The sequence below is a fragment of the Anomaloglossus baeobatrachus genome, chromosome 6 (genome assembly GCF_048569485.1).
Source record: "Anomaloglossus baeobatrachus isolate aAnoBae1 chromosome 6, aAnoBae1.hap1, whole genome shotgun sequence".
NCBI lineage: Eukaryota > Metazoa > Chordata > Amphibia > Anura > Aromobatidae > Anomaloglossus > Anomaloglossus baeobatrachus.
Window position 1 is genome coordinate 116709822 of NC_134358.1, and position 15194 is coordinate 116725015.

At 44.8% G+C, this 15194-nt stretch overlaps 1 protein-coding gene across 1 annotated transcript in view; it reads left to right on the forward strand.

The window, feature by feature from the left end:
* PREX2 (phosphatidylinositol-3,4,5-trisphosphate dependent Rac exchange factor 2) overlaps positions 1-15194 on the forward strand; it is a 582180-nt gene that overhangs the window by 315452 nt on the left and 251534 nt on the right. Inside the window, exon 13 of the mRNA XM_075353190.1 lies at positions 2005-2054. Coding sequence (XP_075209305.1) covers positions 2005-2054 — 50 coding nt within the window. The remainder of the gene's footprint in view (positions 1-2004; positions 2055-15194) is intronic.

The following is a 15194-nucleotide window of genomic DNA, read 5'->3' on the forward strand; positions in this document are numbered from 1 at the left end:
ATAAGCAGGGAATATACAGTAGTTTTGTATATAATGATCGTAGCATGGACAATACCTATAAATTATATTTGTTTAGATTTACTTTTTATGCTACTACCGACTTCCCTGAAACAAGTTTCTGCCAATTTTATTTACTGACTTTACATATGATGGGTCAAAGTGTTCAGCTTCTGCCCTTATTTCATTCCCGCTCAGTATCGGTTTGTATGGGTTTTTTTTTCCATTATCTGGTGAGGCCTGTTAAGTCAAAACAAGCCAATGACAGGCGAATGGTGGCCACCAGGGTTACCAACCAGCCAGAAATTATTTGACAGTCCATAAAATATGGGCACTTTTTTTCGCTGTCCATAAACAAACTTAAAGGGAACCTGTCACCAGATTTGGTGACTATAAGCTGCGGCCACCACCAGTGCGCTCTTATATACAGTATTCTAACATGATGTATATAAGAGCCCAGACCGTTGTGTACAACATAAAACTGACTTTATAATACTTACCTAAACGGTCGGTTCGGTGCACATGGGCTAAATGGGCATTGAGGTTCTTCGCAGGTGCACTTTGATCTGCTCTCAGCAGAGCAGATGAAAGTATTGTAGTGCGCCTGCGCAGGACCGCAATGCCAGCAAGTGTGGATGACATAGGACGTGTCATGCACCCCGGCTTCAGAAGAAGAAAGACAAAGATGGCCGAAAGAGGAGGCACCGCACCCAGAGAACTGAGCCACCTACTTGACCCATCTGCACCGCAGCGACCGTTTTAGGTGAGTATTATAAAGTGATTTTTACGTTCTACACAGCGGCCTGGGCTCTTATATACAGCATGTTAGAATTCTGTATATAAGACCTCACTGGTGATTGCCGCAGCTTGTCTTTTGGAATTTTGTTCAAGAAAACTATAACAGGAACGACGGAAACTGACACATCCAATCCAGGAGATGAAGTATTAAAATTAAACGTCTTTATTTAAAACATATTCATATTTTGATCATTGCTGAACAGGAAATCTTGATGCGTTTCTGGTGTCTGCAGACATCCTTAGATTTACCTACCAATCACTAAGGATGTCTGCAGACACCAGAAATGCGTCAGGCTTTCCTGTTCAACGATGATCAAAATTTTACCATGTACGATCACGCCAAGAAGTAAAATGAGCGGTGGGGAACATTTGGGTTCCATTTATTATATTCCATTCTTTACTCTTAGTTATCCAGTTTTTACAAATAGAACTCTATGTACAAGGCTCCAGTAAAGAAAAAAAACAGTTTGTGTAACCAGTTGCCTTTTTGATTATATCTTCAGTGCTGTAGAGGACAAAGGATTAATGCCGTGCTGTCGCCAAGGAAGGATGAAAAAAGTTGTTGATTTAATAACAAAAGTTTTTATTCCATAGGTCAATGCGTTTCAAGGTTCAAGACCTCTTCTTCAGGACCAAAAAAAATCAACAATTGATTGTTGATTTTTCTTTCTTCTTTCTTTTTTTTGGTCCTGAAGAAGAGGTCTTGAACCTTGAAACGCGTCGACCTATGGAATAAAAACTTTTATTATTAAATGAACAACTTTTTTCATCCTTCCTTGGTGACAGCGCAGCTTTAACCCCTTCTCCTCTCCAACACTGAAGATTCATCCATGTGGGGCTGCAGCAGCCGCCATTATCTTTTGTATACTGCCTTGGTGGTTGTGACCCTCACAACCTCATAAGGTGGGAGTACATTGTTACACACCGCTCTGTTAATATCTGGTAAGACCCTATTTGCGCTCTCTTTCCTCACCTTTTTGGTTATGACTTATACAGGTTAGGTTGTTCATACCCAGAAATAACTGGCGGTATGATTAATGCTATGCAACACAAGATGCAACGTTACTGATATCATTCATGCTGTTAAGGCTACGGCAGGATTTATGCTTTTTTCTCTCCATCATTGTATTCATAAATATAATTGTGGTAAATAAATTGCCCACTTAAATGTATTTCATGCTAAAATAAGATGTTATTCTTTCTTTTCAGGGTGTTAGACTATACTGCCGACTCCACAGTCTGTTTACTCCAGTAATTAGGTAAAGTATTGAAAAATTATGTATTTTTCTGTAATGTGACCTCATTGGAAAGTCCATGCAAATTTGTTTTTGTTTCTGTTTTTTTGTAACTTGTGTTTAATGGGAAAACGTTTATCATGAACCCTCGCTTTTAATTGGGTTATATGTGTAAGATGTTGTGGAGATTCTAAGAATATAAAGACTCCCCCACATCAGTTCACACCAAGGTAGCCTCATTCTTAGGGTAGGATTCCACTTGTGAGAGACTCGCGCGTATCTCGCATTGCATTACCCAGGACAGCCTGCATCTTTCCCGATGGGAGCGTCTCAGCTGCATAGAAATACATGCAGCTGACCCGCTCCTGTCGTGAGAGAGGCAGGCCATCCCGGCTAATGCAATGCGAGATACGTGCGAGTCTCTCGCAAGTGGAAAAGAACCCTTAGACTACGTCACATTTACGCTATCCCATGCACCCATACTGACCAATGAACCCAGTAATAAGAGCAGAGAATTATGACTTTACGGCAAGAGAAAAATGGCCCTTCCTGATGCAAATCCATGACATCAAGATATCCTCATTAGAAGACACTCTTGAGCTTGTTGATCCTCCAATCTCTTGCTAAACTAAAGAGAATCTTTACACTTTAAGGCCTTGTGCGCACTAGGTGTTTTTGCTGCGTTTTTAGCAGCGTTTTTACCGCGTTTTTGTGCTGAAAACGCAGTGACATTACTTCCCCAGCAATGTCTATGGGTTTTCATAAGTGCTGTCCGCACACAGCATTTTTTTGTAGCTGCGTTTTTGTGGTGACCACAAAAATGCAGCATGTCAATTATTTCTGCGTTTTTCACTGCGTTTTTCACCCATTGAGTTCAATGAGTTCACAAACGCAATGAAAAACGCATATAGCTGCGTTTTTATGACTAAAAACGCAGCTATAAACGCAAGGGGTGGGTAGTAAAGTGACGTGTACAGGAAGAGGATTCCTTCTGTTGGTAAACACAGAAGCATGAATCCTCCAGGTACCGTCACCGGCGCTTCCACAACCCGCCCGGTGCCATGTCAGCTCCCGTGCGGCGTCATGTCTGGGCGGGAGGTGGAGGCAGCGGCGAAAACAAAAGTGAACAGTAGAAAAAAAAATGTCATACTCACCTGTCTGCAGACTCCCGGTGCCATGCTCCCAGCTCTTCTCCTGACCGGTACCGCCGCTCTGGCTGGGTGCAGTCTTCCCGGGCACGTACAATGCTTGCAGGACCTGGCGATGGATCACCTGATGCAGTCACCTGACGCATCAGCTGATCGTAATTCTCGCGGTGTCGCCGGCTTTTTAGCGCCCAGCCAGCTTAACTTATCAGCTGATCCTGCCGTCAGGAGACTTCATCAGCTGATTACCGGCAGCTCCTGCAGCGATCGGACAGGATTAGACTCCTGTCCGCTCGCTCCAGGAGCTGCCGGTAATCAGCACACAAGTACGTTTTTTGTTTTTTTTTTCTTCTACTGATGCATCAGCTGATTGTATAATCGGCTTTTATACAATCAGCTGATGTGTGATGTGATTCACATCCTAGAACCTGACACATCATCTGATCGGTTTGCCTTCCGCACAAAAAAACGCAGCGTGTGCACATAGCCTAATTTCTTGAGTAGTTTTTCCTTGACCATGTGGAAATTCACTCTCATCACCTTCAGATAATTCAGACATCCGGAGAACGTGATAGAGCAGCCACAGCTTTCATTTCCTCCGGATTTCAGTTACATCTCAATAAGCGGGGACACTAAAGTGGCCAAAGATTGCAGGGATCACATAACATAACAATGTCACTTTAGCCCCAGGAGAAACAGTGCCGACTGCTCTGGAACAGCAGCGGCACTGTAGGTGAGCATATGTGTTATTATTTTACTTTAGCGAAATATGGTGATTGAGTAGGGGATGTCCGAGCAGTGGAGAGCTACTTTAATTCAAGGTGCACGCCTCTCATTGTGCACCCAACATGAATTCGCAAATCATACCTGTCTGTGGCTAACTTGTAAATTCTTAAACAGTGTTGACCTTTTTTTTACTGGAAATCAAAACAAGGGACAACGTTTTAGTGTATATTGATGCAATGGTTGACAACTCCTGGCAGCTCACTGTGTAATGAGTGTTTTTGTAAAATAACAGCTAAGGCATGGAAGTATTGTAGAGTGAGGGGTCACAGGGACGGGTTGCCCATGTACCAATTCTTTGGAGTAATTTTGATAGTGCCGTATTGGTATCAACATGACACCGATGCAGTAAGATCTCATGGTAAAGTAGGAAGCCATTGGCTCGGTACCAGTCCGCTCTGTTGGTCTCTCTCTGGCGCCTGCAGTCCCTCTTAGACTGTGTCTGTCGCACCCCAGACCGACGTCCCTGAACGCGGTCACCGACTCCTCTGGTCCCGGATCACTGTCTGCGACCCAACTCTTCTCTTCCTAGCTCCCCGGGAGCTAACACTCTCCGCACCTCTCACTTTGAGAGCTGTTACTCGTCTGTCTTGGTCCCTCCCACCCGTCTGCCTGACCTTTAGGTGGGTGGCCCTGTTCCAGCTAAACCAACCCACTGGTGTGTCTGACAGGTCATGGTCTGAGGTGTTGGTTGGGGTTTGTGGTGCTGATGGAGGTGACACCAGTTTCTGGGAACCTGGAACCATGGGGGGTAGGTCCTGCACCCTGGGGAAAAAGGATGCAGTTCCCTGTAGCATCCTGATGTACTCAGGGGCACCTAAAGACGGCACTTAAAGGGCATTTTTGTTTTAAAGGCATTATTGGGAAGACAAAACCAAAAAACAAAAAATATATTCAGCCTACCGTTGTATGCCTTGAATGTCAAAAGTTTTCTGATGCACGGAGGATCACTAGGGTTAGAGGACCAGGGGCACAGACTTCAAATATGTAGAAAAAACATCCAGCACCATAACAGGAATCCAAATAAAAGAATAGATAAAAAAGTTTTGCCGTTTTATTTAGATCATAATATTAAAAATACATGCAAAATTAAAAAACATGACCAAAACCTGACATGTTTCGAACCCTAGAACATGGTTTTTACTCATAGGTGTATGAGTAAGGACCATAATCTAGGGTCCGAAACATGTCAGGTTTTGGTCATGTTTTTTAATTTTTGTATGTATTTTTAATATTATGAGTGAAATAAAACGGGAAAACTTTTTTATCTATTCTATTATTTGGATTCCTGTTATGGTGCTGGATGTTTTTTCTACATATTTTGAATTATTAGGAAGAGCAGTACTTGCCTTGCTTCAGCTTCTGGCAATCCACAATAAGCCATGCGTGCAGGTGATGACACTGACTTTAGGATATTTTTGAAATACTATTACTATATAATATAATATTAATAATATTGAATAATATTATTGGAATCAATGGTCATAAAGTTGGTCATACACTTTCAATAGTGGCTACTTGGCGGTTAGATAATCCTGATGGATTCCTTTTATACATGTAGACATGTGTTTTCAATAGGGAATGTGGACTAAGCCGCTGTCAGACTGCTTCCCTGAGAACAAAGATTCTTTACCCTTTGTTGAATAGTCTGACTTAAGTCTAAAGACCCCGTCACACGCTTCAATATGTCGGGCGATCGCATGAGCGATCGCATCTGCCCCCGTCGTTTGTGCGTCATGGGCAATTCGCACAAAGTCGTTTACCCCCGTCACACATACTTACCTCCCTAACGACGTCGCTGTGGGCGGCGAACATCCTCTTCCTGAAGGGGGATGGACGTTCGGCATCACAGCGACGTCACACAGCGGCCGCCCAATACACGCTAACGTAGTCTGCTCCATTACAGTCAATGGCCCTGTCGGTGCATGCGTCCGAAAAATGCTTTGCGGGGTGGGAGAGGGGCAGTTCGGACGGATGCCCCAACGGGACCACTAAACGTAAAGCAAAATGCAGTGTGAAAGGGGCCTAAGAGTATGATTCCACTCGCATTTGACTCGTTCGAGTTTTGCATCGGTATCACCCGCACGGTGCACAATCTCCTGACAGGAACTGGTCGGCTGCATGTATTTCCATGCAGCTGAGGTGCTCCTGTCAGGAGAGTGAGCGCCATGCCGGGTGATACCAATGCAAAACTCGCATGAGTCATACGCAAGTGGAATCATACCCTAATGTGTAAGACTGCAGGGTGTCACCAGATAGAATAGAAGCGGAGGGGCGGAGATGAGCGGGATGTAACATCCCGCCCACCTCCTTCCTTCCACATTGCCGGCGGGACGCAGGTAAGCTGTGTTCGTCGTTCCTAGGGTGACACACGTAGTGATATGTGCTGCCCCAGGAACGACGAACCACCAGCGTGTAAAAGGAGGAACGACATTATGAAAATGAACGACGTGTCAACGAGCAACGATAATGTGAGTATTTTTGCTCGTTAACAGTCGCTCATAGCTGTCACACGCTATGACATCTCTAACGATGCCGGCTGTGCGTCACAAATTCCGTGACCCCGATGACATATCGTTAGATATAACGTAGTGTGTGATGAGGCCTTAATACCCCTTTCACACTTACGTTTAGTGGTCCCGTTGGGCATCCGTCCGAACCGCCCCTACCCCACCCCACAAAGCCTGTTTCGGACGCATGCACCGACAGGGTCATTGACTGTAATGGAGCAGACTACGTTAGTGTGTACTCTGTTTTGTACTGTTTTCGGGGACATACGTTTTCTGCAAGGCGTACACCAAAACATACTCGACTACGTTCGGGTGTCCGCCATCAGAAAACGTATTTGTGCAAAAATAGTACAAAAGAGAGTACACGCTAACGTAGTCTGCTCCATTACAGTCAATGGCCCTGTCGGTGCATGCGTCCGAAAAATGCTTTGCGGGGTGGGAGAGGGGCAGTTCGGACGGGTGCCCCAACGGGACCACTAAACGTAAAGCAAAATGCAGTGTGAAAGGGGCCTAAGAGTATGATTCCACTCGCATATGACTTGTGCGAGTTTTGCATCGGTATCACCCGCACGGTGCACAAATCTCCTGACAGGAACTGGTCGGCTGCATGTATTTCCATGCAGCTGAGGTGCTCCTGTCAGGAGAGTGAGCGCCATGCCGGGTGATACCAATGCAAAACTCGCATGAGTCATACGCAAGTGGAATCATACCCTAATGTGTAAGACTGCAGGGTGTCACCGGTTAGTAGTCGTGGGCGAAGCACTGACTGCGGATGACCCTGGCACACTACATGAAAAAATGGTTCCTGGCTGGGTGTGTGGACTTGTGTAGCGTGGGCTGTGTGCCTCTACAGGCCGCTGTTGCCACTGTTATCGACTGATCAGACCAAATGATGACTTGGTTTCCACAGGGCCGAATGTAGGCGAAATCCGAATGTAGCTTATTGGGAGGTGGAGAATGGGCACTGTGCTGGCTGCCGTGCGAGCTGTGGTGGGGTTTGTCTGTGCGGGCTGCTGGCTGTGTTGGTGTCTGTCTGTCTGTCTGTGCGACTGTCTGTCTGTGCGACTGTCTGTCTGTGCGGGTGGCTGTCTGCCAGCGTCTGTCTGTCTGTGTGGAGGGCTGTCTGTGCGGGTGGCTGTCTGTGTGGAGCAGGGCAGTGTGGCAGGTGTCCCAGATGCTCTGGCTTCAAATAATGGTGCCCAAAGTCGGCGCATGCGCAGATAGAGTTTATAGACCAAATAGTGGGCACATGTCTTACAGCTCGTTTCAATTTTACAAGGCATATTCATACACATTCTCAGTTCTTGCTGGGTTGTTTCTGATCTTGCTGGTCTTTTGAGTCCCAGCACAGCCCAATCTAACTCAACAATCAAATTCATGATGGTCACCTTCCTTCCTGCAGCTGTGGGTGCATAACTCTAATCCCTGCCTACCTGTCCTAGCACTAGTAGCATAGAGAAAAAGATCTTTAGAAATGTGTGTCCTAAAGATCTTTTATTACATGCTAATGAGGCCATGGACGAGAATCAAGGGTATTAGTTCCCTTGGCTAGTTGCCCCCTTAGTATGTCAAAATGCCTATGGGGGCGTGCTAACATGTTAATGAATGCGTAGCGTCAGAGGCCATGGTCGCTCTCACCTCAACTGCCACTGCTGGTTTGTGGCTCAGTGTGCAAGACCAGAACATCCCCGGACTTCCGGTCATGCGCACTACACCAGTTTAAAGCGGTTGGGTACACCCGGCAAAATAGTACGCATGACTGGAAGTCCAGGACTTCTGATCATGCGCACTGAGCCTTAAACAGCGGTGGCAGCTGAGGGATGAGCGCGACCATCCTCTGACGCTGCACATTCATTAGCATGTTAGCACCCCCCAGGGGCGTGCTTACATGCTAAGGGGGCCGACTTGCTACTAGTCGCTGGCCACATTAGCATATGATAAAAGATCTTTGAAATACTTTTCTAAAGATTTCTTTATGTATACTACTAGATGCTGGTACAGTTAGGCAGGGATTAGGCAATATTCACCCAGGACTAATCGTGGTTCTGGATGCATATTGCACCTGACAAGTTCACTTTAACAAGAAAGGTGGGAAAGCACTGTACAAAATAAGAGGCCTTTTCCTAACTACTCTCAAATTACATTATGCCGGTATGGTCTATAGGTTCTTTTAAAAACAACTAGGACATATCATTCTGGATAATCCCATGATGTATGAGATATAGCTAATTGGCATGGCCACTGGCTGGCTAAATATATGCCCAGGAATCATTTATTAAATATTGCCCTTGGCTCTTTGTCAGTGATAATGATGAGCTATACATAGAATAATGAGACAAAGAAATATCTGGAGCTTACTGTCTAAGTAAAGCAGCAGCGAGTGGATTTTCTGCACTTTGCTGATGATCTGTATAATTCATCGGAACTGTTCCAGACAATGGCACATCTATAAGAGCCGTTTGCTGTCGGCACAAATTTCCTACTAATTCACTTACAAAGCAGTCATTTCACTCTGACCCAAATCGAAATTCCCTATTTTATTCTTTTCAAGATCAACTCTAATGCTAAACATCCACCCTGTCCATGCGTGCGCCTAATAATGTATAGCAATGCCATTTGTGCATTGCTCATTGCTCAGGATTTACATATAAATGGGATTAAACAAATATATACAAATAAGAAAATCATTAATCTATTGATTTCCAGAGACAAGAACAGTGGTGCAGAAAAAATAATACAAAATTACCATGCCACATGTGAACATACCCGAAGTCTATAACATTTTTTTATTTATATCATTATAAAAATGTGCGTTTTCCATTAAGTGATAATGTTGGGCAAAGGCACATGCTAAATTACTGACAGTTTACTTAGCTCCAGTTTATAGGGACTATCCAATTTGGGTAAAGCCTTTTATTAAGAAAGTTCCATCAGCATAAGGCTGACTAAAGGTTGTCCCCTTGTTATAACCCTTACTGATTATCTGTTTTCTTTTTGGAAACCATCACTATTTACTTTCTCCACAGCAGCATTGCAAAGTTACCATTGAAATAAAAGGTCTGCCCATGCATGTATGGCATCATGTACCAGGTCTTCCAAAGTGAAAAGATATATACTAGCTGTAGTACCCGGGTGTTACCCAGGATAGTAACTGTCTCTCTGTCTCTCTCCCAGTCTCTCTATGTGTGTCGCTGTCTGTCTGTCTCTCTGTCTCTTTCCTTGTCTGTCTGTGTCTATGTCTCTGTCTGTATTTGTATCAGTCTGTCTCCATCTCTATCTGTCTGTCTCTATCTCTGTGTCTGTCTCTATGTGTGTGTCTGTCTGTCTCTCTCTGTCCCCATCTGTCTTTTCCCGTCTGTCTCCTTCCCCGTCTGTCTCTTTCCCCGTCTGTCCCTTTCCCCGTCTGTCTCTTTCCCCATCTGTCTCTTTCCCCGTCTGTCTCTTTCCCCGTCTGTCTCTTTCCAGGTCTGTCTCTGTCCCCGTCTGTCTCTTTCCCCGTCTGTCTCTGTCCCCGTCTGTCTCTGTCCCCGTCTGTCTCTTTCCCCGTCTGTCTCTTTACAAGTCTGTCTCTTTCCAAGTCTGTCTCTTTCCAAGTCTGTCTCTTTCCCCGTCTGTCTCTTTCCCCATCTGTCTCTTTCCCCGTCTGTCTCTTTCCCCGTCTTTCTCTTTCCCCGTCTTTCTCTTTCCAGGTCTGTCTCTTTCCAGGTCTGTCTCTTTCCAGGTCTTTCTCTTTCCAGGTCTGTCTCTTTCCCCATCTATCTCTTTCCCCGTCTGTCTCTTTCCCCGTCTGTCTCTTTCCCCGTCTGTCTCTTTCCCCGTCTGTCTCTTTCCCCGTCTGTCTCTTTCCCCATCTGTCTCTTTCCCCGTCTGTCTCTTTCCAGGTCTGTCTCTTTCCAGGTCTGTCTCTTTGCCCGGCTGTCTATTTCCAGGGTTGTGTCTTTCCAGGGATGTCTCTTTGCCCGGCTGTCTCTTTCCAGGGCTGTTTCTTTGCCCATCTGTCTCTTTCCAGGGCTGTCTTTTTCCTCGTCTGTCTCTTTCCCCATCTATCTCTTTCCAGGTCTGTCTCTTTCCAGGTCTGTCTCTTTCCAGGTCTGTCACTTTCCCTGTCTGTCTCTTTCCAGGTCAGTCTCTTTCCCCATCTGTCTCTGTCTGTGTCTCTGTCTGTCTCTGTCTCTTTCTGTCTCCATCTGTCTCCCCACCGACATCTTATTACCTGACACATAAGCTTCTTATACTAGCAGTTTATTTTGTTCCTATAGCAACCACTGACAGTTGCTATTAATAGCCTGTAGCTCCCACCTTTATTCAGTTTAATGGAGGCAGGATTTTGGAGAGTAACTGTAAAGCGCGGGATTACATTTTCCCGTCAAAACATAGTCTATGACGTTCCTTGAGTCACATGAGGCATCTGTGGAAAATTTCATGATTGTAAATGCGACGGTGCGGATTCCTTTAGCAGACATATACACACACACACACACACACACACACACACACACACACATACACACACATACACTCAGCTTTATATATTAGATATATATCGGAAGCGATACACAAATGGAGCCGAGGCCTTATGATGTAGCTGAAACATGAATGACTCTTCATTGCTGTATTCTGCCTTGTGGAGCCAAATCTGCAGAAAAGCAGTCAGCATTTCCTATGTAAAAAAAATAACATGGCTGCATTACCAACGCATATACCAAAAATAGAGCTTCCTGCAAACATTGAACACATAAATTATTATTTCTTTTATTTTGCTACTGTGACGCCCCTGCAGTAACTAGGTGTCACAAAAATAAGGTAAGAACAAGGTAACAGCTCGAGTCCAACATAACTGTGCCAGTCACTACACACACACTAGGACATCAGGACATTTACACTCGCTGTACCCCTCTGGGAGCCTCACCTAGCCAGATGATAGGACTGGGCACTGTTAGATAACAGGCACCCAACTGGGAGGAAGAGACCAGACCTGGGGGAGGTTACTACCACTCCGCCGACTTTCATACTCCTCACTTTCCACTTTCTCTATGTCTCAAGAGTCTCTGGTCTGTCTTGACACCTTTCTTACTACTCCTCTCCTCACAACCTACTACTTCCTCCTCCTAAACTCAACTCGCTGTCTCACTGTCTAACCACACTCCCCAGATCACTTTCTTCTCCCCCAGGTCTAGTCTCTTCCTCCCAGTTGGCTTCCTGTTATCTAACAGTGCCCAGCTCTGTCATCTGGCTAGGTGAGGCTCCCTGCCGAGTACAGCGAGTGTAAGTGTCCTGGTGTGCTAGTGTGTGTGTAGTGGCTGGCACAGATATGTTGGACCCGAGCTGTTACCTTGTTGTTACCTTATTTTTGTGACACCTGGTTACCACAGGGGCGTCACCTTCCCCCTTGGTTAAAGTCAGCACGTCCGCGGACTGTAATTCAAACAGGTCATACTGCAGTTTTTACATGCAAACATTTTCAAACACTTTAAAACATTTTCAATATTTTAACATTTCTTCCCTTGTGGGAGGCACATTTCCTTTAACGTTTCAACCTGGTTTCACCTTCCTTACCACCCGCAAACCATCAAACTGCCCTCTTTCTCTGGACTGTTTCATTGCTGCGCGCCTCCACGTTAACCCTTCTCTTATCCCTGGGGAAAAGCTCTGCTCGCAGAGGGCTCCACCTTCCACGCTGCCCCCATCCATCATCCTCAGTGGGAACCTGCAGCGGTGGCCCTACTGTGCCTGGCCGCAAACCGCGAGTGGCGTAGTCGGACTTAATTTTTCATTTTCATTTAAAACTGTTCCATGGTGCCCCCGAGTCCGGGACCCCTCGAGCCATAGACCGCCCAGATCCGAGCAGCTCGGCTACCCCGGGGCACGACACTCAATGCTTATTAGAACACATTTTGATCAAAGTGTGTGAGCCCATCTGTGATCCCTAGCCCTAAATATGATTACGTATTACAGACTCCATCAATTTAAGCCTAGTCCTCCAAGGAGACTCGAGGTCAGCTATACTCTGATTTAATAAAAAACTGTTTTACAGATTGTTTGATATAGTACACCATCAAGATGGAGGCAGCGAAACCCCCAAGTGCGCAATGTGCCATATCAGAATTGCCTGTAACAGGTATTAGAATTAAAACGGAGCAAATTGATTAGTTTATGTATAATTTGTATGAGTGCATAAAGTGCTGGAAATTAAAATACATGAAGGCATAAAATGTACTTTTAGCAGTATAAATGGTCTTTTACACCTCCTGGGAGAGAATGAGCTGTCTGCTTGTCTTCTGCACAAGGCAATAAGGATCTATTCTGCGTCTCTCCAAGCAGCAGTCTATTGCCAGACATTATGTCAAGTCAGTGTAATGTCAAGCCAGACAAAAAATGTAATAACTCTATCCTTCATGTCCTCGTATTCCTGTAAGCACATTGCCTGCAAGCACATTGCCTGCAATTACATATTATACAAATGGAGTAGTTTAGCAGTTTTGCTGGATGTAATCCTATGCTCTGCCATGCCTGAATTACTCAGCTTTCTGGAAATAACATTGCCTTTTTTTTTTTTTTTTTTTTTAATTCAGCCCAAAAGAAATGGGTAACAAAGACGGTGATATTGTATTGTTTCCGTGAATATATTTTCTCATTCCTATGGGGCTTCAGTGAATGACGTGAGATGAGCGGCGGTGCGGAGGCCTCGCTGGTTATTCACATTAGAAATGTAGTAATTAATTTAGAGCTGGGGACACGTGACACATCCTCGCTCTCCATTTCCCACATTTGTGATGTCACATTTTGAGGATCTAATGAACTGTGAAATAACAGTACCTTTGTAATATATCTATACTCAAATGGAACCAAGTGTAAAAAGTAATTGCAGGCAGTGAATATTCATACATACAGACTGCTGTGTCCACAAAATATACAATTTCTAACCTTACTAGAATGAATATAAAGTGACCATGCAATAAGAAGAAGCTCATTTAATCTTCTTTTAGAAAAGGTAGCTGTCACGCTATGTATGAGGAAGCACCAAGCGAGCGGCAAAAGGGAAGAAAAACCCTGTCTCTAGGGAAGTGGAAGATGGTGACCCCTAACCAAACCTACCGCTGGCATCCCTCACCAACATAAATAGGTTCCACATCTATGTGCCAAGCCGGATACCTGACCCTAAATATTCCTAGTACTGGACCCTAAATAAGGAACGGGTGGGATGGGCTCTACGTCATCCCCACTAAACACAAAGAAAACAACAAGGAGGACACACAGGGGAAAATGCATGAGCAACTTATCAACTTATCCACAGATGACTCAAGTAGAAGTCCACCACAAGTCCAAGGAAGAAGGGAGTATTTAAGCAGAAGAGGAATACTGATAATAAGCAGCTAGACAGAAGGAGCACTCCACTCGGTCACCACGATGTCACTAAGCGGCCGGCCAATAGAAGTGGAGGGGCAGAGATGAGCGGGACATAACATCCCGCCCACCTTCTTCCTTCTGCATTGCTGGTGGGACACAGGTTAGGAGATGTTTGTCGTTCCTGCGGCTTCACACACAGCGATGTGTGGTGCTGCAGGTACGAGGAACATCGTACCGGCAGCAGCGATATTATGAAAAGGAGCGACGTGTCTCCAATCAACGATTTTTGACATTTTGCGATGGGTTTACACACTGCGATGTCGGTAACGGCGCCAGATGTGCGTCACTAACGACGTGACCCCGACGATATATCATTACCGATGTCGCAACGTATAAGTGTAAAGCCCGCCTTACAGCGGGAATAATAGAAAGTCCGGAAGCTTTTTGCGCAGCCCAATGCTTTGATCTTCTATTGCCAGAAACCACATGGCTACCTGTCACCCATGACACATCTGTGACAGTAATACTGTAGTTGCGATTCTATTTGATAAATGATTCTCTGTGCTTTCAGACATGATCTTGTTTCATAGATATGATGAACAATCCATGATCACTTCTTTTAAAAATTAGGTTCCCTTATCAACAAATCATTCAAAAGTGCTCACCACTAGGCGTCTTCCCTTTGTCACTCTTGTTGTTCACTGCCTGGTATCAAGTAAAATCCATCCTAGTAGCTAAGACACAGACACTGATTTGTTTCAGTGCTCCTTTTTTCCTCTGTGCAAAATGGCACAGGTCCATAATGAAGAGGTGGGCATTCAGAGCACACAAACCATTTTAAGGAGAAATGCTTTCTGGGTAGTAGAAAAAAAGCAAGTTCTGACTCCTATAATGATGGCAGAATGCTGATGAAGAGGAACCACTCACTTATAATGAATGAATAACTGTCACATTAGGTATGGGGAAGTACCAAGTGAGTGGCAAAAGGGAAAGTAACCTTGTGTCTAGGGAAGGGGCAGATGGTGACCCCTGACCAAACCTACAGCTGGCCCTTGGCTTCCCTCACCACTCAAGATAGGTTCTACACCTATGCGCCAAGCAGGATACCTGACCCTGAAATACGTCCTAGGTATACAGACGCAACATGACATGATTAAATAGAGTACTAAGATATAATAAAAAAGTTCTGTAAAAGCTCTGAAAAGTACAAAGAATATATATACAGGGTGATTCACCTGGAAAATTGCTGTAACTTCTAAAAGAGACGGTCAACCGTACTGACATTTGAACTCTACATATTTTTGTTCATGAGAAGTGAGGGTATAATGAATCTCAGTGACAGTGAAGAGATACATCCTTGTACCGAGTGCTGACTTGTC